This window comes from Panicum virgatum, chromosome 9N, assembly GCF_016808335.1.
Source record: "Panicum virgatum strain AP13 chromosome 9N, P.virgatum_v5, whole genome shotgun sequence".
Taxonomy (NCBI): domain Eukaryota; kingdom Viridiplantae; phylum Streptophyta; class Magnoliopsida; order Poales; family Poaceae; genus Panicum; species Panicum virgatum.
The window spans coordinates 62,418,221-62,439,581 of record NC_053153.1 but is presented as its reverse complement, the minus strand read 5'-3'; the positions used below and the strand labels follow the sequence as shown (position 1 = coordinate 62,439,581).

Below are 21,361 nucleotides of genomic sequence, written 5' to 3'. Positions count from 1 at the left end.
ACTTGAGGTCATCGCTAGTCAAGAAAAACGCAGAACACGCTAATGCCTTGCAAGTCACGGTCCTTGTATACTGTCAAAGACAGCGGGAAGCCACAACATGGAACGGGGATATAATAATGATCCACGCTAATCTCTCAGATTCTCACTGATTGAATCCTGAAGCTAGCTAGCACACTTACCACATGTCGATTATATTCGCTTCGGCTCAAGGAGTAGAATAATATATACGATCTTAAAAAATACAATCTTTTTTAACTCTGCACAAGGTAGTAGCCAACGAAGAATGATCAGAACATTTCGTTGGCGTTGGACAACCACAGCAGCATTCTCTCTCCTTTGCCGCCACTTGGCTGGCATCGATCCAGGATTTTTCAGCTTGGCGACGATCGATCCAGGAACTTTCGCCAACCGAACGAACAGTATCAGAGAAAGAAGGTACCGGCAATGTGCTGGTATATATGCCTCGCCCCGGGAATAAAAATCTGCAGCTGTCGAGCCGCCGATGATCGAGCATCAGTTTATCGGGGTTAACAAATTCCAAGGATACTGAAAGGTTTCAAAATTCCGTGTAATAAGTGTACGTCGCCTAACCCACTCTTTTAGCCGAAGAGGACAGGTGAGAAAGAAAAAACAAAAAATAAATCCTTCTCTGCCAAGACTATAGATCGTCAAGCTTCTTGAGGCGCACTTTTAAAAAGATATTTCAGCTAACTAGCTAGCAGCGCTTAGCATCAGTTCAGGGGCGGAGACAGGGGGCGGGCAGGGGCCTGGCCCCCTAGTGATCCCGTAGCACTATTATAGCACCATTATTAAAAATGGAATTTATTCCAGCGGTAGCCTGCGGCAAGACTGTTGGCCCCCCAATCACTGTTTGGCCCCCCAATGATCAAATCCTGGCTCCGCCCCTGCATCAGTTCACCACACCCGAGCATGTTAGAGCGTATAGCACGAATGGGGACAAACAACGACTTGTGCTAGCTAGCTAGCTAGCTAGCTAGGTGCTGCCGTGCTGGAATGGAAGTCGCGTAAGCTCATCGGAAGACGCTCACGTGCTTCGGTTGGTTTTCTTCACATGCAAACAATAGCACCATATACTCTCGTAATACTAATCATTAAGGAAAGAAGTTGTCATTAATTTCACTTGCATGATTGGTGCGGACGTGACGAGCAGACAATTGGATCACTGCTAGAAAAATCAATATTAGCACCGGTCAGCAACCCCTCTTTAGTATCGTCAGTAACATCGGCCGGTACTAAACAGTTTTACAGCCAAAAAATAAAAAAAAATTAAACCCCCCGGAGGCCCGCACACGCGTAATGTAAACGAGGATTCAAACCCATGACCTCCGCCCTCACGTGTAGCTTCCTTACCATCCCACCTATGCACCACATGCGACTGGGTAGAAGATGCATTTCTTTTTAAAGTAACCCGTAGAGGATCATTTAGTACCGGCCCAAGATACCGGCCGGTACTAAATGTCGCCTTTCAATACCGGTCAGTGTTTTGGGCTGGTACTAAAATGACATGGTCATTTAGTACCGGCCCAAGACACTGACCGGTACTAAAAGACGACATTTAGTACCGTCCGGTGTCTTGAGCCGATACTAAAACGGCTCAGGAGATGTTCAAATTTGTACCTGGTATTAAAATGACCCCGGAGCAACTTTAGTACCAGACCAAAATATGTCCGGTACTAAAGACCACGAACGAATGAGTCGTTTTCTAGCAGTGGAGGTTGCGCTCGTAGCAAGTGTGGCTTTATTATTCAAAAAAAAAGTGTGGCTTTGCCTCGTGACGTGGCGCCGGCAAGTAGTGCCGTACCAAACCGAGTCGCCAATGCCCAGAACTGACTTGGGCTGGCGGCCACGTACCCGCCAAGCAAGCAGCAGTCAATCTAAAAAAAAGACAAGCAAGCAGTCAATCTCAAGCACAACCCCTCGCAAAGTTCTGTACTCCTACTACTCTACCTCTACGTGCGTCGTCGAGAGCCGTGACTCGGCGTCGTACACGGCGGCTCGCCACGTGCGTGCGTGCGGGCCCCTTCCTCACGTCCCGTCCCGCCCGTGCGATCTAATCAGCGGACGGCTACGATCGATCCAGCTGTGGCTGCAGTCCGGATAAATTTCTCTCGAGGACACAAGGAGTTTGGGCCGCAAGTTAAGTCTGTCTTTCCGCGTCACTATTTTCAGTTTATTTGCCGATCGACGGAGGGGCCAGCATCTAATAGGTAGGCCAGCTAGGTATAGCTGCAAATGGCTTAGATTAATAGGTTTACTGCTTAGTTTTTTCTTAAGAGCAGAGCCAATGGATACATCAAAAAAAACTCCACATCATCAGCAGTAGAAGCGGACCCTATTGATATTAAATGCTATGTTGTGATGTGGGCTTGTTGACGATTAAAATTGCCAGACCGGTCTGATCGGTGCACATAATCGGTCTGACCGGTCGAACCTATTTTAGTTTTTAGGTTCGGCAAAACGCCGACCGGTCTACCTGGAATCCGAGTACAACTAGGACTCTTTGTAGATTTAGATTTGTAATAGGATTCTTTGCGGGATAAGTCCACCCCACCCTATAAATATAAAGGGTCACGACCGATTGAGAGTATCCAATCGATTAATCAATATAGTTTTTATCTTTTTATTTTCTTTTGCCCTAACTTTTTCAATCTACTACTTATTGTTCCTCCTTCGTCTCTACATCGATTGAGGACGTTCTAGGTGGCCTGCCGACCCTAGAACAACCCTACGTGCGCTTGCCCCGACGGGTCTTCCCGGGCTAACGTTCGTAGGTTCGTCACCGTTCTCGCCGGAGGCAACCGGTCTGACCGGTCGCTATAACCGGTCTGACCGGTCTACGCAGAAGGCGTTGCAGCGAGCTCCTCCTCACGCCGCACGTTCGAGTGCGTTCGTGTGTTAATCCCGAAAGGCGTCAACATACTTTTTGGCGACTCCGCTGGGGATAGAATCAATCGGCTGCCATGGCCGGTAAAATTCCTAAACCTAGTGATGTTGATGCCGCCAACATTAGAAGGCTCTTGATGACATCCAAAAGAAGATCAGATAGGAGAAGGAAGGAGAAGGAGATCCAGAAGCTGGAGGAAGAAGTCATGAAGCAGTACATCTCGCACTTCTCCATCAACCGTCAAGGGAAGGTCACACCAGATGCCGCCTTCGATGCTTCGTAGTTTGAGGTACAATTCGATGAGAACGAACAGTCTGCTCTTACTTCAGAAATAGCTAATGCTATAGATGATGTTGTTCCTTCTCATGTTAATAATAAGTTAGAATTTATTGGTCAAAATATTCATAATATATTTGATGATCGCTTTAGCCGAATAAAATCACATCTTGGTATGAAGCCTATCGGTAGTGATAATAATGCATCTACATCTAATACCGATAAGACAATGAATGATTCGGCTAATTGCAAAACTCCAACTAATGCTTTAGTAATTAATTCGGCTAACCAGTGTAACCGAATTAATTATAATTCAGCACCTCATGTAAATGTACCACATGGGGCAGCAAATTCGTTGCAGCATTCTACGCCGCCGAACTTTGCTCAACATCATGGTATACCAAATCGGCCTATGGCCGATAATTTTGGATCTGGCAGCATTAAAGATGAAATAATTAAAATCTTTAGACAAACTTTTGGTATAGATCCAAAAGGGATATGCCGATCCTATAAAAGACCATACCCTGAAGAATATGAGCATGTTGCATATACACAGGGTTTTAAAATTACTGAATTTGTTAAATTCACTGGTGATGATAGTAGAACTATATTAGAGCATATCGGCCAATTTATTAAACAATGTGGTGAAGATAGCACTAGTGATATTTATAAATTGAGGTTATTTCCTTTATCTCTATCGGGTGCTGCATTTACTTGATTTATTTCATTGCCACCCAATTCAGTTCACACATGAGCCGATTTAGAGCAGAAATTCCATGATTATTTTTTTAATGGTGAACCTGAATTAAAATTGTCACATCTTACATCGGTTAAGCAAAAGATATATGAAGGTGTTGCTGAATATATTAGAAGATTTAGAGACATTAGAAACCGATACTATAGTTTGATATTTTCTGATAGAGACTTGGTTGATCTAGCTTTTGCTGGTTTACTTGATTTTCATAAAGAAAAACTAGATGGACAAGAATTTCTAGATGTTAGTCAAATTCTGCAAAAGGCTCTAGCTAATGAAAGCCGAGCTAAAGAAGCTTTGCAAAAATCCAATGGAAAGTCTAATCGTCCTGTTTATGTTCTTGGTTGTGAATCAAATTGTTCGGACGATGAAGACAATAATGTTTATGCTGCTGAATTTGCTTCGCCTTCTAATAATAAATCTTGCACTTGCGGTTCTCTCAAGCCGATTCAGAAAAATCGGCAAGATAATATTAAGTTTATTTTTGATGTATCCAAATGTGATCGCATATTTGATGAGTTAAATAAATTAGGACACATCAAATTGTCTCATATTATTCCACCACTTGAGGAATTAAAGCGACGTGCTTATTGCAAGTGGCACAATTTATTTTCTCATGCAACCAATGATTGCAATGTGTTTAGAAGGCAAATTCAATCGGCCGTTAATGAATGACGATTGATTGTTCCATAAATGCAAATTGATAACAATCCTTTCCCTATGCATACTGTTGACTTATATAATCTTAAAGTTCTAATTCGGCCAAATCAAGCCGAATCAACAAAGGGGAAGAATGTGGTCATTTGCGAACCAAAATCTGAACAGAAGAAGAAATCCCTCGAAGCTTCATAAAAAAGTTCAACACTCGGGGGGCAAGATCAGAAGAAGGGCGCCAGGTCTGTATAGACCGGTCTGACCCGTCTGGTGACCAGTCTGACCGGTCCCTCTGGAGGTTCAGCGCTCAGGGGCATGAGCAACAAAAAAGCGCTGAGTCTGCACATGCCGGTCTGACCGGTCATTTTGAGAGCTCTGGAAAAAATTCCGAAAATGCCAAAAAGAAAAGGCCGAGTTTCAAACAACTCTTGGCCAAGTATGAAGAGAAAGGAGCTACTCAGAAACAAAGAGAAGCGACCAGATCAAGATAAAGGTACAAATTCATCATCAGAGCATCGTGAGTAATCGGCTTCTCATGTGCAACAAAGGTAATAATACTTTTGCGCTATATTCATTTGGTGGGCCGGTTGCTCCATGGTTCTGGTCATATCTTTGCTATTACACACCTTTGGATTATAGTAGAATGTATATGCATCCATACTTTATTCAATATTCTTCTACATATCCAAATTACGGTGCCTCTCAAAGACCGATTGTTGCTAGCAATAATCTGGTCAAAAGCAAACCTGATTGCAGTAAGAAGGGTGAGAAGGACATGAAGAAAGACAACCGGTATTTATAGCCGAGGTGGTGTACCTCAGGCTTATCTCACACCCAAAAGAGGAGGCTGCAACGGATGCGCAAGAAGGAGTCTATGGAACAACAAGCGGAGGTTGTACCAGCAAGGTCGGCGACCATGAAGCAGGTATAGAGGCCTAAGCAAGTTGTTTCATCATCAGCTTGAAGAGGAAGCAAGATACGACCGATATAATTTATTGTCCTTAGAACAAAAAATGGCCGATGTGTGTTTATAATCGTCCTGAGACAATTTTGGTCTAGAAGCTTATTTTTTGGCATGCAAGCATTACTAAAAAATAGGAGGGGCATATGTTGACGACCAAAATTGGCAGACCGGTCTGACCGGTGCACATAAGCGGTCTGACCAGTCGAACCTATTTCAGGTCCGGCAAAACGCCGACTAGTCTGACCGGTCAGACCGGTCTACTAGAATCCGAGTACAACTAGGACTCTTTGTAGATTTAGATCTGTAATAGGATTCCTTGCGGGATAAGTCCACCCCACCCTATAAATATAAAGGGTCACGGTCGATTGAGGGTATCCAATCGATCAATCAATACATCTTTTATCTTTTTATTTTCTCTTGTCCTAACTTTTCCAATCTACTACTTGCTGTTTCTCCTTCGTCTCGACGTCGATTAAGGGCGTTCTAGGTGGCCTGCCGAACCTAGAACAACACTACGAGTCCCTGCCCCGACGGGTCTTCCCGGGCTAACATTCGTAGGTTCGCCACCGTTCTCGCTGGCGGCGACCGGTCTGACCGGTCCACGCAGGAGGCGCTGCAGCGAGCTCCTCCTCGTGCCGCATGTTCGAGTGCATTCGTGTGTTGATCCCGAAAGACGTCAACAGAGCTAACTGGATTGAGGGAGCAGTCCCCACAGTGCATTTCGCCCACCTTTTATCTTGCGAGTCTCTGGTTTCTTTCTCTCTTGCTTTTTCTTTTTCTTGCTGCCACATCAGATTATGTCTGTTCTTCACCGGTTACAATACTTGCTCTAAAAAGATTTAGAGTTTGTTTAAGCTGACCGATGACCACGCATCGCATCAAAGGGCAATGATGTGTGTACACATCGGATGGCACTCGTGTCGTGTGATCAGTCGCACGATAATCCCGCATCATACCTGGAACTAATATCCTGTCGCCATCAGACAGAACCCGGCATTAATTCTTGTTCTGGCTATGCTGCCAGTCAAGATGCAAACTGCGTGGGCGACTTGGCTAACCCGCTGGGTCGGGCAGCGCCGTGAACCCACATACTCCTGCATCCCAGCCCACTTCGGCAAACGGGTCATGTGCGGGTAACCCGCACAGCCCGTGTATCCCGCCTTACCTTCCCAGGTCTAGGGATGGCACCCGCGGGTGTGGGTGCGGGTTTGGCGAAAACCCGCCCGCAGGCAAACCCGCGGGATTGGAAAAAACCCGCCCGCGAGCAAACCCGCGGGTGCATTTTTGCACCCGCACCCGCACCCGCGGATTTCGGGCGGGTTTCGGGTGCCCGCGGGTCTAACAACAGATGTAATAAAAATGTACAAATTCATCAATTTAAACAGTCAAATAACACATTTCTATAAGTAATAAGAGCAAACTAGCATCAAATCCATTAGTTCAAAGTAATAAGGACAAACTAACAATAAATTCATAAGTTATGTGCTCATTTTGTAGTTAGGATAGTTGGGATTGACCTTATCTAAATAGGTTGGGTTGTGGTTTTTTTTCCGGACGGATGCGGGTCCACCCGCGGGTGGAATCTCAAATCCGCACCCGCACCCGCAATATGCGGGTGCGGGTGCGGGTCCACCCACGGGTGAAATATCAAACCCGCACCCGCATCCATCGGGTTTAAAATCCGCAGATACCCGCATCCGCGGGTGGAATTGCCATCCCTACCCAGGTCCCAGCTCCCGCCTACGTCAAAAAAAAAAAAACGGTCGCAGCCCTCGTTCGTCGTAGTCGTCGCGGACGGGAGGAGTAGGCGTAGCCAGCCCCATCGCCCGGGGGCGTGGATGGTGGCAGTGAGGAGTAGTAATAGTAGAACTGCTTCACTAAGGGTCCGTCGCCGTCTGCGGTGTGGCCAGTGACGGCGGGGCCTGGAGCGAGCAGGCCGTCGCGAGGTGGAGGGCGAGCGCGAGAGCATGCAGTGCGGGCGCCAGCGCCATGGGAGCGGGCGAGGGAGACTGGGAGAGCTGGTAGCTCGATGGGCTCGCCGGGGGTGGTGCTGGCACGTCGTCGTCTGACGCTATATACGTGGCGGGGTTTGCGCGAGGCCATGAGGCCAGCAACCAGCATGCTTAAGCTGTTAAGTGGATGCACTGTAACATGCATACAGCATGCATGCGGGCTGCCGCATGAACCCGCAGCAGCACGCGGTGTGTCGCGGGCAGCCGCATAAGCCCGCAGAAAGCTAGCGGCTTATGCGGACGGGTAGTGGGTACCCGTGCGCCGCCCCACTTGCATCCTGAGCTGCCAGTGCTCCTCGGATGTCGTTCAACTGGACGGATTGGCTGCTGACTCGGGACGCTAGGGCGGGGCCTCAACTAACCGTTTGGGAGTTGGGACAGCAACGAGATCGATCAGATACGCGCGAAGAAGATCATCATCGGGCGGATAGTTACAGGCTCGATCGCCAAAGTTGGAGCTCCTTTTTCCCTTTGATGTGACGTGCCGTCTTCGTTAGAGTTTAGAGCACCTGGTTTAACCCGGAAAAACAAGCAGCTGCATCCATCGGTTCCGTGTGAGTGGCCATTCTTCTTGAGCACTACCGTGCTCATCTAGCTAAAATCAATCATATAGATGCTCATACTTATTACTTTGCTGAACCAAATGTCTCCAAATATATTTATGAACGAATACGTAAGCTAGTAAAACATGTTACCAAGTTGTTATTGATGCTGACCGTTACCTGTCATTTTGTCAAATTCTGACGGAGTGACGGTTTACTCACACGAGACTCTTGTTCCGCGGAGCTGCCTCCTCCCTCCTCTTTTTTTTTTCAAAGAAGCACAAAATCACGGAGTACAACGACGGGGGGCAACGCGAGGATCGCTGCTTCGCTGGGACTGGGAGGTACGAGCGCCAGCGTCGCTCACCGGGTGCCTTCCGTACCCCATCGCCCGCGATTCGCTGGACCACTTCAAGGCCCACCTGTCATGGATTAAAGAGAGCTCGCGCTCGTCAAGCAAATGGTCCACCTTTTTTTTGTGACTAGCAAATGGTCCACCTCGTCACGGGCCCTCGCTCCAAGGGTAATCCGTGCCACGGGCCCAGCGATGCCAGCGTCCCCATTTGCCAGCGAGAGGTCCGTGCTCCCATGCAGGCATGCAGCTCCTCCCGCACCGGCCCGGCTCGGCCCCTCGGCGCGCCACGCCGAAGGCGAGTAGGCGACACTGACATGACTGGCCCACTGCCCGGGGCTCACACACACTGGGCGCCACCACCGCACCCTGCCCCCCCACCCCCCTCCCCCTGCCCCCTCCCCTTCTCCCTCTCACGCATCCCATCCCATTTCGGCCCTCCTCTTCCGTCACTCCTCCCTCCTCTCCTCCTCCTGCGCCCCCACTATTTATTCATCCCACCACGCCGATGCGCCGCCCCGGTGGTGCCGCCGTCGTGCCGCCGTAGACCGACCGCCACTCTTTTACACCCCGCCCCCAGTCGCAGGTGAGACGGAGGCGTGGCGCCGGCGATGGCGTCGGAGCCCGTGGCGCGCGCGGTGGCCGAGGAGGTGGCGCGGTGGGGCGCCATGCGCCAGACCGGGGTCAGCCTCCGCTACATGATGGAGTTCGGGGCGCGGCCCACGGAGCGGACCCTACTCCTCGCCGCGCAGTTCCTGCACAAGGAGCTCCCCATCCGCATCGCGCGCCGCGCGCTCGACCTCGAGTCGCTCCCCTTCGGCCTCTCCAACAAGCCCCCCATCCTCAAGGTTGATTTGTCGCCCGCATGCGTCTTCCTCGTTGCTAAATTCTCCCGTGGCGGCCGGCGCATCCTGATTTGGGCGGTTGCGCGTGCGGGTCGATTTGTTCATTACTTCATTTGTAAATTGTTGCGCTGGGTGGTTTCGTTCTTCGCGAGTGATCGATTTGCCTCTTGCTTATCTCCTAGGATGTTTACAATTTTATAATATTTCTTTTAGGATTCAGTGCTCTGTTCCTAGATATTCTATAATATAAATATATAATAATGTGCCTGTTTCCATGTTATGTTTGTCGCTGGTTCTTGCCTTCTTGGGAAGAAAAACAGGAAGGATGGCCGCTATTATTGCTGTGATGGTCCCGTTTCGCAGATGCCCCATTATTATTTATCCTATTCCTGAGTTACTATCTGCCTTTTGCTACTTTTTGAGCCTCATATATTGACGAATTTAAAATGATTGTATTAGTTCCAATTAACTAGTTAGGGGGAAGCGTCACCTCTAGCTAGTTGTTTGGATTCTACGGGTGTTCTTCAGTTGTATTTTAGGGCCGTATAGTCTTTTAAAGTTTCGGTTGAGGTGTGTGTGCCCCTTTTTGGCCCGCGTTGTAAACTTTGAACAATCTATTTCTTCTAAATGCAATGATACACATCTCTCCTGCGTATTCTCAAAAAAAGTCCCAATTAACTTAGTTGTTGTCATGTTATTTTCAGTCCCTCCGTTTCACTAAAGTACATCATCAAATCATTCTTTTCAATTCCAGCCAAGTAGCCAACTTTCTTTGAGAATTGCTTTCGGGTCTTGTAGATGCAGCATAGTTGTATCGTAGAATGATGAGGAAATTTGGAACATTGTTACCTGCCAGCTTGCTTAAATTAATTTGGATCTTTTAATTGGCTTCTTGAACTTATCGGTTCAAGAATCAGAAGAACCTGATCTCTCAAGTTGCAAATATTTCGAAAAAGGAACTCACATAGTCGAACCAGCTAGCAGATTCTTGCAGATATACATTTTCATGGCTAACTTTTTGTCTGTTTGCCTCTGTGAAGGTGAGAGATTGGTACGTGGACTCATTCCGTGACATCCGGTCCTTCCCGGAGGTGAGGAGCAAGGAAGATGAGCTCGCATTCACCCAGATGATCAAAATGATTAGGGTGCGGCACACCAATGTGGTCCCCACAATTGCATTGGGAGTGCAGCAGCTGAAGAAGGACTTGGGCGGTTCGAAGGCATTTCCCCCTGGAATCGATGAGATCCATCAATTCCTTGGCCGCTTCTACATGTCAAGGATTGGGATCCGGATGCTGATAGGTTAGTGAACTTAGCACTTGCACCTCTTTATGTCCAGTTGTCACTTGTCAGAAAGGTGTATTGGTCAGTCTTGGTAATTTGGCACTTTAGGTATCACTACACTGTTGATTGAAAAGCAGTCTGTCTACTCCCCAGTTTAGCCATCTGTTACGAAAATCCACTGTATTGCTACTGCTTTCTTTCTTACCCAAAGGGCACCTGAGCCTGTCATTCTGTCTGACAGCTGGCTAAAAGCTTTTTCAACATTCATTTATTTGGAAACTCTAATTAAGGTTCAAACATAAGCGTCATGATTTTCCACAGAATGTGGTGGTTAGTAGTTAATAAAACAGTATTCTTAGCTGGATATTGGAAGTAACTGTTGTAACGTTCTTCGGCATCTGGTGGTTAATAGTTATTCAATCATCCCTTTCCCTCATTTTAAAGACAACAGTTGCCTTTAAAGACAACTGTTGCCATGCAATTGACGTTAATGTCATTAAAAATAAAAAGGAAAAATGTATTTGTGCTTCTGCTTTTGTCCTGATACGGAGTAACCACGTGCTGATTTTCTTGATTCAGGGCAGCATGTTGCTTTGCACGATCCTGATCCAGAGCCTGGTGTGATAGGACTTATAAACACAAAAATGTCACCCATGACAGTAGCTCGAATTGCTAGTGAAGATGCACGTGCTATTTGCATGCGGGAGTATGGATCAGCTCCTGATGTCGACATATATGGAGATCCAGATTTTACGTTTCCGTAAGCTCGCATCATGAATGCTCATTACCTACCTTTGATTTAATTAAATGCCATCTTGCTTTAGTTCAAGATTCACATGTATCCCTTGTCAGTGACTTTTTTCTTTGTCACCAATTCAGTGGATTTCTTGCTTGACTTGTTTATATATGACCTTTCTTGCTATTCTCGTCTTATGACTTTGTGTTGGGAACTATTCTAGTTCTGCTTTAACCTCTGTCTGTAGTAACCTTTTGTGCAATCTAATTGTACTGCACAAATCATTTGGTTGACGAAAAAGTTATTGAACTGTAGAAAATGTCTGAATGACTTTCTGAGCTATTCTTAAAATTTTGGTTCCAGATATGTTACACCACATCTACATCTCATGATTTTCGAGTTGGTGAAGAACTCCCTTCGTGCCGTACAGGAACGGTACATGAACTCTGATAAGCACGCACCTCCAGTTCGAATCATAGTTGCAGATGGAGCAGAGGACGTAACTATTAAGGTGTGACTCTACCTCAGATTCCCTATTGCATTTTTTTGTTGGGAAGTTTATAGTGTCAAACATGGTTTAGAAGAGTTTGTTTGCAAATTCACAACCTTACAGTTTCCAGGAACTTTTAATGTATACATTAATTTTCCCTTTGTAGTACTTGTTGATTGTTGTACAGGCACACACTATAAAGGTAACTATAAAAAGCCAAACTCGTGGGCTGTTATTGAATAGGGTGATCCTGGCCTTTGTGAGTTTGATATGCGCCTGGAGGATAAATAGACACTGTAGTAGATGTAGTTTTGCAGCTGACCTTGACCTTGTCATTGACACTAGACTTTTCTTGTCTTGCTGTGGTTCCGCGGTGGTAATGCCACATCTCAGTCAAGGGAATAAAGGAGATTTGAGGATAATTGACTCCATTTGTTTCTTACTGGCCTAAGGATACGAGACCCAATATTAATAGCCACCAAGCCATGCCAGCTAGTTCTCTCTCTCTCTCTTTTTTTTTTCTGGTTCTAGCCAAATGCAACTTAGTTGTAAAATCAAGTGCCCTTGAGGAGTCAACAGAAGCCACATCAAACTAATTATAACCCAAAATCCTTTTGTCAGAATTTTTGCTCTCATAAATTCTATGAGATACCACCAACATACTCGTATTTTGTGCACCTGTATCAATAAACATTGTATCCTGTGCACCTGTATCAGTAAACTTAGTATCTTCTGGACCTATACCTCTAACTTCATATCTTCTGTGCCTATATCAGTAAATTTCATATCTCCTGCATCTGTGTCTGTAAACTTCAAGAGTTCCGGTTCTTCAAGATTTGGCATGAGCTGTTCAAGGAATAACCCTCTTTTGCAGATTAGTGATGAAGGTGGTGGAATACCAAGGAGTGGCCTCTCAAGAATTTTTACTTATCTATATAGTACAGCAGAAAACCCTCCTGATCTGGATGAACACAACGAAGGAGTAACTATGGCTGGATATGGTTATGGGATCCCTATTAGTCGTCTTTACGCTCGATATTTCGGTGGGGACTTGCAGATCATCTCTATGGAAGGATATGGTATGCCCATACTTTCACTTTTTATGTTTACTTACATATGGAACTATGCGGCCATATTCATCTTGCTCCTTGGTTCTCATAAAATCACTGTGTTAAATTTTGATTAGTTATTGCTGATGTCTCCTTCCATTTTTGTAAAGTGACACAGAAGGTTAAATTCTTAACAGTTATGACCTTGCTCAATCAGGATCACAGTATATCACTGCATCGATTTCCATCTTGAAATACAGCATCCATCTTGAAATACAGCGTAGCTACACTCTGGACATCCATCCAGCTGATTATAATTGCTTGCCCATTTTTTTTGTAGGAACTGATGCTTACCTCCACCTATCACGGCTGGGAGATTCGGAGGAACCATTGCCCTAATCAATTGGGAAGAAGCCATTGCTGTAATTAGGACTCTATTTGCTTTCGCGATTGCTGTGCTGGTATGCAAATATAGTTCCGAAGGCCAGCCAGCTTTATATAGTTCATCTGTACGTGTCATACTCTGGAAGCAACTTGCTTCTGATTTCTTCCACTATTACAATTGTTCAACCTCTAAAAGTAGTTTTCCCTCGAGCACCTGAGGCATTTAGTTTGAGTAATGGGTTTCACCATATGGCCATAAGTCCATGGCTCCAAACCTAGCATATTTTTTTGTTTCAGAAGTGTGAGTTAATCACCACCTTCTGCGACATAATATGAGGATTGATGAGTGGTCTTATTCCACTGAATTCTAAAGATGAATGCTGATGTTAAAATGAGCCTATTCTCTGTAGAAATGCCCTTTTCCCATAAGAACCAAACGCTCCAGTAAAAGATGTATTGGGTGGAGCACTCCATTCCACATAAAAACCGGCTCCTGCCGCGGCCTCCGGCTACAGGGCTACAGCCATCGCGAGCTTCGAGCTCTGTCGCTTACGGTCAGAAGCAACTGTGGGAACTCAAAAAAAAAAAATGTCTACAATGAATTATTTGAGAACATAATAATTGCCTGAATGTTAAATTGCGTAAGACAGATAGTGTTTTCGTTTCTACAAATTGTCAGCAATCTACAAAATTATTTCAACAAAACTTTTACTGAACATTAAAATGCATGCGCATTCAAAATAAGATTCCCAACTCATAAACCACGCATGCCCCGGATTGATCTGATCCATTCAATTTAACGAGTCGGTCTCTGATTTCTCTCCTTTCCTTGGCGGAGACGGCGCCGGTGTCAAACCAATAGGACTCCACCCGCCCGCCCCGACGGCTCCACAACCGTCCGGGCCGCCGCCGGCGAAACCCTAAGCCAGCCACCCGATCAACAGCTCATCGGACCGGCGTAGGCAATGGGAGAGTGCGCTCCTACGGCGGCGGCGCCGACGACCGCGAAGACGTCGGTGTGGTGGGACATCGACAAGTGCGCGGTGCCCCGCGGCCGCTGCGACCCGCACCGCATCGCCCACAACCTCATCGCCGCGCTCGCCGCCGCGGGGTACGCGGGCCCCGTCTCGATCGCCGCCTACGGCGACGCCGCCCGCGTCCCCCCGCCCGTCCTGGCAGCGCTTTCCGCCACCGGCATCTGCCTCAACCATGTCCCCACCGGTACAGACTCTCTCCCTTCCTGCTCACTCCATTGCCGCCTAATCAGAGCGCGTGGGTAATCGGATTCGCTGTGCTCATCATGTTCTTTTCCCGCACCGACGATTGCCAGGGAGCAAGGACACAAGTGAGAAGAGAATGCTTGTTGACATGTTGTTCTGGGCATTCGACAATCCTCCACCGGGAAATTACCTGCTTATCTCAGGCGATCAGGATCTCTCTGATCTCCTTCACAGGCTTAGGATGAAGCGTTATGATATACTGCTAGTACGACCTCCCAATGCATCATCTCAGGCGCTTGCGGCGGCAGCTAAGAAGATTTGGCTCTGGGAAAACCTTACAGCAGGAGAGCTGCTGCTACCAGAGCCGGCGCCTGCAAGAAGTGTGTTAGGCTGCAAGCTGAACGTGAATAGTTCGGATACATTGAAGTGCTCACAAAGTAAAGTTTGTTCTGAAGATGGTAAAGGTGATAGTAATGTAAAGGCAGGTAACCTAAATAGAGTGAAACCTCTGCTACCAGAGCCGGCGCCTGCAAGAAGTGTGTTAGGCTGCAAGCTGCACGTGAATAGTTCAGATACATTGAAGTGCTCACAAAGTAAAGTTTGTTCTGAAGATGGTAAAGGTGATAGTAATGTAAAGGCAGGTAACCAAAATAGAGTGAAACCTCTTCAAAAGTATGTAAAGAAGGCAAGTAATTCATCTACTCCTGCAATTACTCAAGATCGAGTAGCGCCAGCTGGTGGAGTTTCTGAAAGTTATATAAGAAGCGCATCGAGTGAGACAGACCATATTTCTGCTTCATCATTATCATCATCAAGATCTGACTCACCGGAATGTGCAAAGGTGGCTACCTCAGTTCCACTGGAAGTCCCTACTCTGTCCAAGTTGTCATCTCAGAAATCTGTGTTCTCTACTCATTCGCAACAAGTGGAACCAACACACAGATCCGTCCCTGGTGAGAAACCTAGCATATCGTCCGAGCGGGTGCCAAGAAGTGCAACTCTTGATCTTGGTGCTAGTAATGGTCATTATGATGGAACGTCTCAGCATTTAAGATATTCCGAAGCACAGAATAAGCTTCATTCTGAGTTTACAACAGATGGTAATAAGGGAAAGGCAGTCAATCGAGCTGGGGTGAAGCCATTTCAGAAGTATGTAAAGAAGACAAATTCCACATTTGTCTCTGCAAACAAGCAAGTTGGTTCAGTTGGAGTTCATGAACGTCCTATAGGAAATAGTACAATTGGGCTAGACCAAGCTTCTAATTCATCATTGTCAACTTCTACTCTGTCCCATTCATCAGCTCAAAAACCTGTAGCTTCTGCTCATTGGCATCAAGTGAAAGCACCACATAAGTCCATCCTTGGTAAGAAGCCTAGCACATCAGTTGAGCAAGTGAAAGCGCCACATGAGTACATCTTTGGTGAGCCTAGCACATCAGTTGAGCAAGCAAGAGTACCACATAAGTCCGTCCTTGCTAATAAGCCTATCACATCAGCTGAGGATGCGTCAAGAAATGGAGCTCAGGTTTTTGATGTTAGTACTGCCAATTATCATCCAGAACATCAGCAAACCCAATCTTCTGAAGCACAGAATAAGCTCCCCTCTCATTCCAATATCGGTGATAGTAGTGGAAAGTTAGAAAATGAACACAAGGTCGATAAAGATCAAGCCCATGTAAGTTGGATAAATGTTTCATCAGCTTTGGCAAGCAATGAAATAAATGCATCTAATGGACTTCTTGATAATTCTAAAGGGAGCTTTTTGAGCTATCCAAGTCAGTCTTTGTCAGCAATATCAAGCTCTAAGTCACTTGAGAGCGCAAAGGTGAATGACTCAAGTCCGCTGTTATTAGCTCATAAATCTTTAATGACTGATCATTTGGATCAAGATGGAGCAGCATCTGCTTTTCGTAACAACACTAGCACATCATTTCAGTGCACAGCCAAAAATGGAACTTTTGTTTTTGGTGTTAGTAGTGGCCACTACCATCCCACAAACCAGCAATCCCACTCTTCTGTACTACCGGAGCAACATAATTCAGGTACTCATCCTCATATATTGTCACGTAGAGGCAGCTCTGCGCCGGTATCAGTAGCACATAATGGAGTTTCTTCTGCAGAAATACAAACATGGTCCAGTGGCTCAACTTTTGATGGTTTGGATTATATTTGCAATGGTTTTAGTAGACTGAATATTTCTGAATGCCCTAGAGGAACTGCTGAGACCAGGGCACCTTTCCAATGTGCACCTACCAATGATGCTTCTATGGGAATGCCTGATATTTATGGACATCGTACTGGTTTTCACGAGAGCAGGTCATCTTTTCACTTTGGTTCTAACACCAGCAGCTATCTGAATCACTCTAGTTATCCTCAGAGTAGCCATCCTCCATGCAGCGATACTTGCGGAGGTGGTCACCAACTTAATCTATCCAGTGACATGCAAAGTTATGGACATTCTGGAGATAAGCCAGGATATCCGCCAAATTCCCCTAAGAACGAAGATACTACAGGAATAATATTACATGCTTTGGGCACACTGAAGACTGAAAAGATATTCCCAACAGAATCAAATATTGCAGACTGCATATGTTATGGAGAGATGAATTTAACAGGTTTTGATGTTAAAAAGGCTCTTGAACTGGCCATTCGACATGAAGCTGTTGTTATGAAGAAGTTACTACACGATATGCCACTATTTGTTGCAAAAGATGAGAACCTCTGGAAATGTGTGAATGTAACAAATAGCAAAGCAAAGAATCCCATAGAGGAGCTAGAGATGGTTCATAAGTACATATCAACCACTGTTGGCTATTCAGGAATAAAGAACTCTCAATCAAGGTGAGGCTTTGTAACTTCTGGTATGTAATCATTTTTTTCATTGCCGAATGCAGTTATATACCTGCGTCTCCTTTGCTGGTAGGTACCATGCTGCAATGATCTTGAAGAGATCATGCTTGCAGCACTGTGCCCTCGGCGATATTCTCCAGGTTCTCCATATCATAGTTGTTAGGAAGAAGTGGATTGTGCCCCATTCTTCAGGGTGGCAGCCACTGTCCATAAACACAACAGCAGATATGGCAAGTACTGATGCTACAGGAAAAGTTAAGTCTTGATTCGTTTCCTATGCTCATGTCGGATGGATATTTTGATGTGCTGGTGAGTGGCAGATAGAAAATGTCTTTGAGATCCACATTTATCTAGAGGTTTTTGGGATGTTACATTATGATCTTTGTTCTAGCCATCAGATCCCACCTGACCACCAGAGTGGTTTGGAGCTGGACCAAGCTTGTGTGCCAAGGAGAGCTGTGCATAGCCTGCTGGTTCTGCCCCCAAATAATACGGAGCAACCTCGGGTACCATGTTCTGTTTAGTTTTGACATTTTGTAATGGCAGATGAGCAAGATATAGGAATACAAAAGGGGACTTTTGGTGTGTGTCTTCAGTGGCACTGGCACAATTGTGCCTGAGGGTAAATTTTGAGCTTGAAAAGCTGTTCTGATAGTTCTTTCTCGCTGAAGTGACTGTTCTGAAGGCAAGGTAGCTTGCGCAGCCAGAGAAGCTGCTGCTACCTGTTGTCACATGAAGGTGCTGCTGACCTGCTTCAAGAAGTGTGGCTTCGTGGCCCCCTTCAGTCTTCAGGCAGTGTCATCTGAGTACTGTTACAACTGTTTGCAAAGTACAATACCTCAGCTCCACCTTTCTCAGAGTGATGCAAAATTCTCTGATGCACTCAACTTTCCTCGTGTATTCCTCGTATTCATAATGCATCTCGGAGCTGTTTGGTACCCTTGGCTACTGTCTTTCTTGTCGGGTTGCATCAGCAGCGATGGAAGATGTTCCCAGTGAAAAGACTGACAGGCAATTTACATTAGCAGCTCAGCTAATGTATACTTTTAAATACTAGGATAAGGCACGATAGGACAATCTTTATATAAGTTATATATAAATAAGAACGACGAAGCGGCTAGTCTGACAGACAGATAATCAGAATTAAGGAGCAAAACCCATCTGCTGCTGCTCAAGCCTAAGACAAATCTACCAGTAAAAATGATCATTTCTTATGGACGATGCTATCTGCAGGAAGGTGCAAGCTGAACAGAGGTGAGCGATCATGTGTTCATGCCGCCGCGCGCCGCTGGCGCGGACCTGAGCTCCTCCAGCGCCGCCCTCGCCTGGTCCTGCAGCAGGTCGATCCGCCGCAGGTAGACCTCCAGCTCCCGGATCCGCTGCTGCCGCCACTTCTCCCCTTCCATCGGCATGCCCGCGATGGCTGGCGGCGGTTCCAGCCCCAGCGGCGCCGCGGTGACGCCGCCGCCGATGCTCAGCATCGCGCGGACCATCTCCTTGAACAGCGCCGACAGGATGGGGTTTTCAGCGGTGCTGCCGCCGGTTACGGCCGCCGCGGCCGCTGACATCGCGGCTGGCAGCCCGGCTGAGGGGTCTATGCTGATGCTGCCCACGCCGACGCCGGCGTCCATGGCCGGCATCCCGGCCGCGGGGAAGGACGGGAGCGCGTCCTCCGCCATGACGGGCATGGGCGGCGGCGGCGGCAGCGCGAGCGTCTCGGCGTCGGCGTCGGCGGGGAAGTCGCCCGTGCGGCGGCGGCGCCCGCCGCGGCGGGGCCTCGAGGTGGGGGACTTGGTGGACTCCCCGTTGGCGTCGAGGGCGAGGGGCCCGTCGTGGGCGTTGGCGGCGGCCTCGTCGTCGGAGTCGCGGCCGTGCTTGTCGGAGTCGGGGCGCCAGATGGTGCGCGCGATCTCGAAGATGGCCTGCTCGTGCGGGGAGCGGAAGGTGAAGGCGGCCCCGGCGACGCGGAGGCGCTCGACGCAGTTGCGGTACTTGCGCTTGAGGCGGCGGATCTTCTCGACGAGCTGGTTCTTGGTGAAGCCGGTGTGGAGGCGGCGGCGCATGTCCTCGTAGAAGGGGGTGGTGTCGTACTGGTGGGAGGCGAAGGAGGTGCCCCGCTGCGCGGTGAACTCGGCGAAGGCGCGCAGGATGACGATCTCGTCCTCGTCCGTCCACAGCCGCTGGAAGAGCGGGCGGCGCTCCCCGGCCCCGGCCCCGGGCGGCGGCGCGGCGGAGACGGAGGCCGGCGCGGCGGCGGGGGAGGAGAAGACGGGGGTGGGGTGGGGGTCGACGGGGAAGTCGAGGTCGTCGGAGTCGCCGTTGCCGTAGGCGTCGGCGTCCGGGAAGGAGGAGGAGACCATGGCGCCGGCGGCGGAGGGGTCGTCGACGGTGGGGAACATTAGATCGGATCGGATCGGATCGGGGTCGGAGGAGGAGGGTCAAGGGTGGGAGGGGGATCGACCGATCGGATCGGCTCGAGTCGGGAGGGTGGCTAGGGTTGTGGGGGTTTCCGGTGGACTGGGCTCGAGCTCGACCGCTGCTGGTTTGGGTTGGGTTGGCCAGCCTAGGCGGACTTGGACTGCGCGGTATGGTGCGGGCGGGCGGACCGGGGTTAGCTCGCCTCGCCCCGTCCCGGCGTCCCCTCGGCCTCCGCGTGATATGGTTGCGCCACGCCTGAAAGTGGGCCAGTTTTCCAGGAATGGAGGCGGAGATGGCGACGGGTTCAAACTCTTTTGCGGCTTTGCGCACATCTTTTCGTACTTTTTCCTCTACGCGTGAGCGTGACAGCCGCGTGCAGTGGCTTGGGTCCTTGTTTCTGTAACTTAGAGCATCTCCGGCATATATATTTTCTCTTTCGATCATTAATAAATATTCTTTATATTTTTGGAGCAAGTGTTGTATCATATTACTCAAAGGATAGGGTGGTGGAGGGAGGATCCCCTATATTTAAGCAAGAGAAGGTGTATTTTAGCCATCACCGAATTTTTTTCGATGTTGGCGATAAAATTGGTAGTTTGCTAAAGCACATCCTATTACCAAAATAACAAATTTTTTATATTAGAAAGCACGATGGATAATCTGCTGGAGATACTCTTAGAGGAGTGTTTGAATCTCAATAGCCCTGCACATCGGATATTTCAATGCCAATTAGGAAAACTAAACATGAGCTAATGATAAAATTAATTTCAAACTTTTCAAAATAAAACTAATTTCAGAAGCCTAGAGCTGAATCATAAGATAAATTTATTAAACCTAATTAATTAAAAAATAACACATATATTACTGTAGCATAACTTGCCTATTAATTAGATTTAACACATTCGTCTCTTGCAATTAATTTTTATAATTAGTCTATTTAATACTTGTAATTAGCCATTAAATATTCAATGTCATTGGACTAAAATTTTGCCCCGGCGGATCCAAACAAGGATTCTAGGCTGCGCAAGGAAGTGAGGACGTCAATACAAGGCAAACAGCCCACCAAGGGTGAGGTTGCAGTGGCAAGAGATCCTCTTTTGCAACTTGCAACTCCTATTGTTGTCAAGCACAAACAAGTGCTATACGCAAATTAAGTTGGTGTCTGTACCGAAAGTCAAACATTGAAGCCCCTTTTCAATAAAGAGTAGAGATGCGACAGAGAAGGAAAAGTTATAGTAGTAGACGCTTCTTTCCCTCGAGGTGGAGCTTTGTGGACCGAAAGCTAACGTAGATTAGCCAGACCTGCAAAATGGCCCATTCCTTAGCTCTCAAATTCGTGCCTAGGCCCAATTTCCCATCGACCCAGTAAACTGGGCCCAAGTGAGGCGGAGAGCTAGTTATTTTATTCGGAATTCAAGGTACAAAAGTGCTATTAGGCCTGCCCAATAATTTAGCGGGATTATAGTTTTCGGGCTGGGTTCAAGTTCAAGCCGGGCTGGGCCGGTTTGGCTAATGTCTGTAGTTTCGTGTGTAATCAGTTTTGTTTTTGGCCCTTCAATTTTACTTTATTTTATGTAGGTACCTAAATTTGAATAATACTTAGCTTAAAGAAACGGTGCCAAAAAC

General features: G+C 47.3%; 3 protein-coding genes across 7 annotated transcripts; 2 read left to right on the top strand and 1 right to left on the bottom strand.

The window, feature by feature from the left end:
- The first annotated feature begins 8,852 nt into the window (after positions 1 to 8,852).
- LOC120691591 (pyruvate dehydrogenase (acetyl-transferring) kinase, mitochondrial-like) lies at positions 8,853 to 13,612 on the top strand. Its single transcript, XM_039974692.1, has 6 exons — positions 8,853 to 9,307; positions 10,345 to 10,606; positions 11,168 to 11,348; positions 11,688 to 11,835; positions 12,689 to 12,893; positions 13,204 to 13,612. Exons 1-6 carry the CDS (start codon positions 9,071 to 9,073, stop codon positions 13,260 to 13,262), a joined length of 1,092 nt encoding a protein of 363 aa, XP_039830626.1. The 5' UTR covers positions 8,853 to 9,070; the 3' UTR covers positions 13,263 to 13,612.
- A 139-nt stretch (positions 13,613 to 13,751) lies between these two features.
- Positions 13,752 to 18,204, top strand: LOC120691588. Of its 5 annotated transcripts, none has more exons than XM_039974690.1 (4): positions 13,752 to 14,468; positions 14,578 to 14,952; positions 15,109 to 17,308; positions 17,391 to 18,204. In XM_039974690.1, the coding sequence occupies exons 1-4, from the start codon at positions 14,213 to 14,215 to the stop codon at positions 17,581 to 17,583; spliced, it is 3,024 nt and encodes a 1,007-aa protein (XP_039830624.1). In that variant the 5' UTR covers positions 13,752 to 14,212; the 3' UTR covers positions 17,584 to 18,204. The 5 variants fall into 5 exon arrangements, with proteins under 5 accessions (XP_039830624.1, XP_039830623.1, XP_039830622.1 ...); XM_039974689.1 differs by having other exon boundaries at positions 14,578 to 16,509; positions 16,588 to 17,308; XM_039974688.1 differs by having other exon boundaries at positions 14,578 to 17,308; positions 17,391 to 17,626; positions 17,716 to 18,204.
- A 172-nt stretch (positions 18,205 to 18,376) lies between these two features.
- Positions 18,377 to 19,942, bottom strand: LOC120691589 (probable transcription factor At3g04930). Its single transcript, XM_039974691.1, has one exon. It carries the CDS (start codon positions 19,714 to 19,716, stop codon positions 18,580 to 18,582), a length of 1,137 nt encoding a protein of 378 aa, XP_039830625.1. The 5' UTR covers positions 19,717 to 19,942; the 3' UTR covers positions 18,377 to 18,579.
- Between the last annotated feature and the right edge of the window lie 1,419 nt (positions 19,943 to 21,361).

Excerpts from the sequence above, each read along its gene's own strand:
- LOC120691588 (XM_039974688.1), top strand. The coding sequence starts at position 14,213 with ATGGGAGAGTGCGCTCCTACGGCGGCGGCGCCGACGACCGCGAAGACG. Across the intron at positions 14,469-14,577 it reads CCTCAACCATGTCCCCACCG|GGAGCAAGGACACAAGTGAG; the intron begins GTACAGACTCTC and ends GACGATTGCCAG. Across the intron at positions 17,309-17,390 it reads ATAAAGAACTCTCAATCAAG|GTACCATGCTGCAATGATCT; the intron begins GTGAGGCTTTGT and ends CTTTGCTGGTAG.
- LOC120691591 (XM_039974692.1), top strand. The coding sequence starts at position 9,071 with ATGGCGTCGGAGCCCGTGGCGCGCGCGGTGGCCGAGGAGGTGGCGCGG. Across the intron at positions 9,308-10,344 it reads ACAAGCCCCCCATCCTCAAG|GTGAGAGATTGGTACGTGGA; the intron begins GTTGATTTGTCG and ends GCCTCTGTGAAG. Across the intron at positions 11,836-12,688 it reads CAGAGGACGTAACTATTAAG|ATTAGTGATGAAGGTGGTGG; the intron begins GTGTGACTCTAC and ends CCTCTTTTGCAG.
- LOC120691589 (XM_039974691.1), bottom strand. The coding sequence starts at position 19,716 with ATGTTCCCCACCGTCGACGACCCCTCCGCCGCCGGCGCCATGGTCTCC.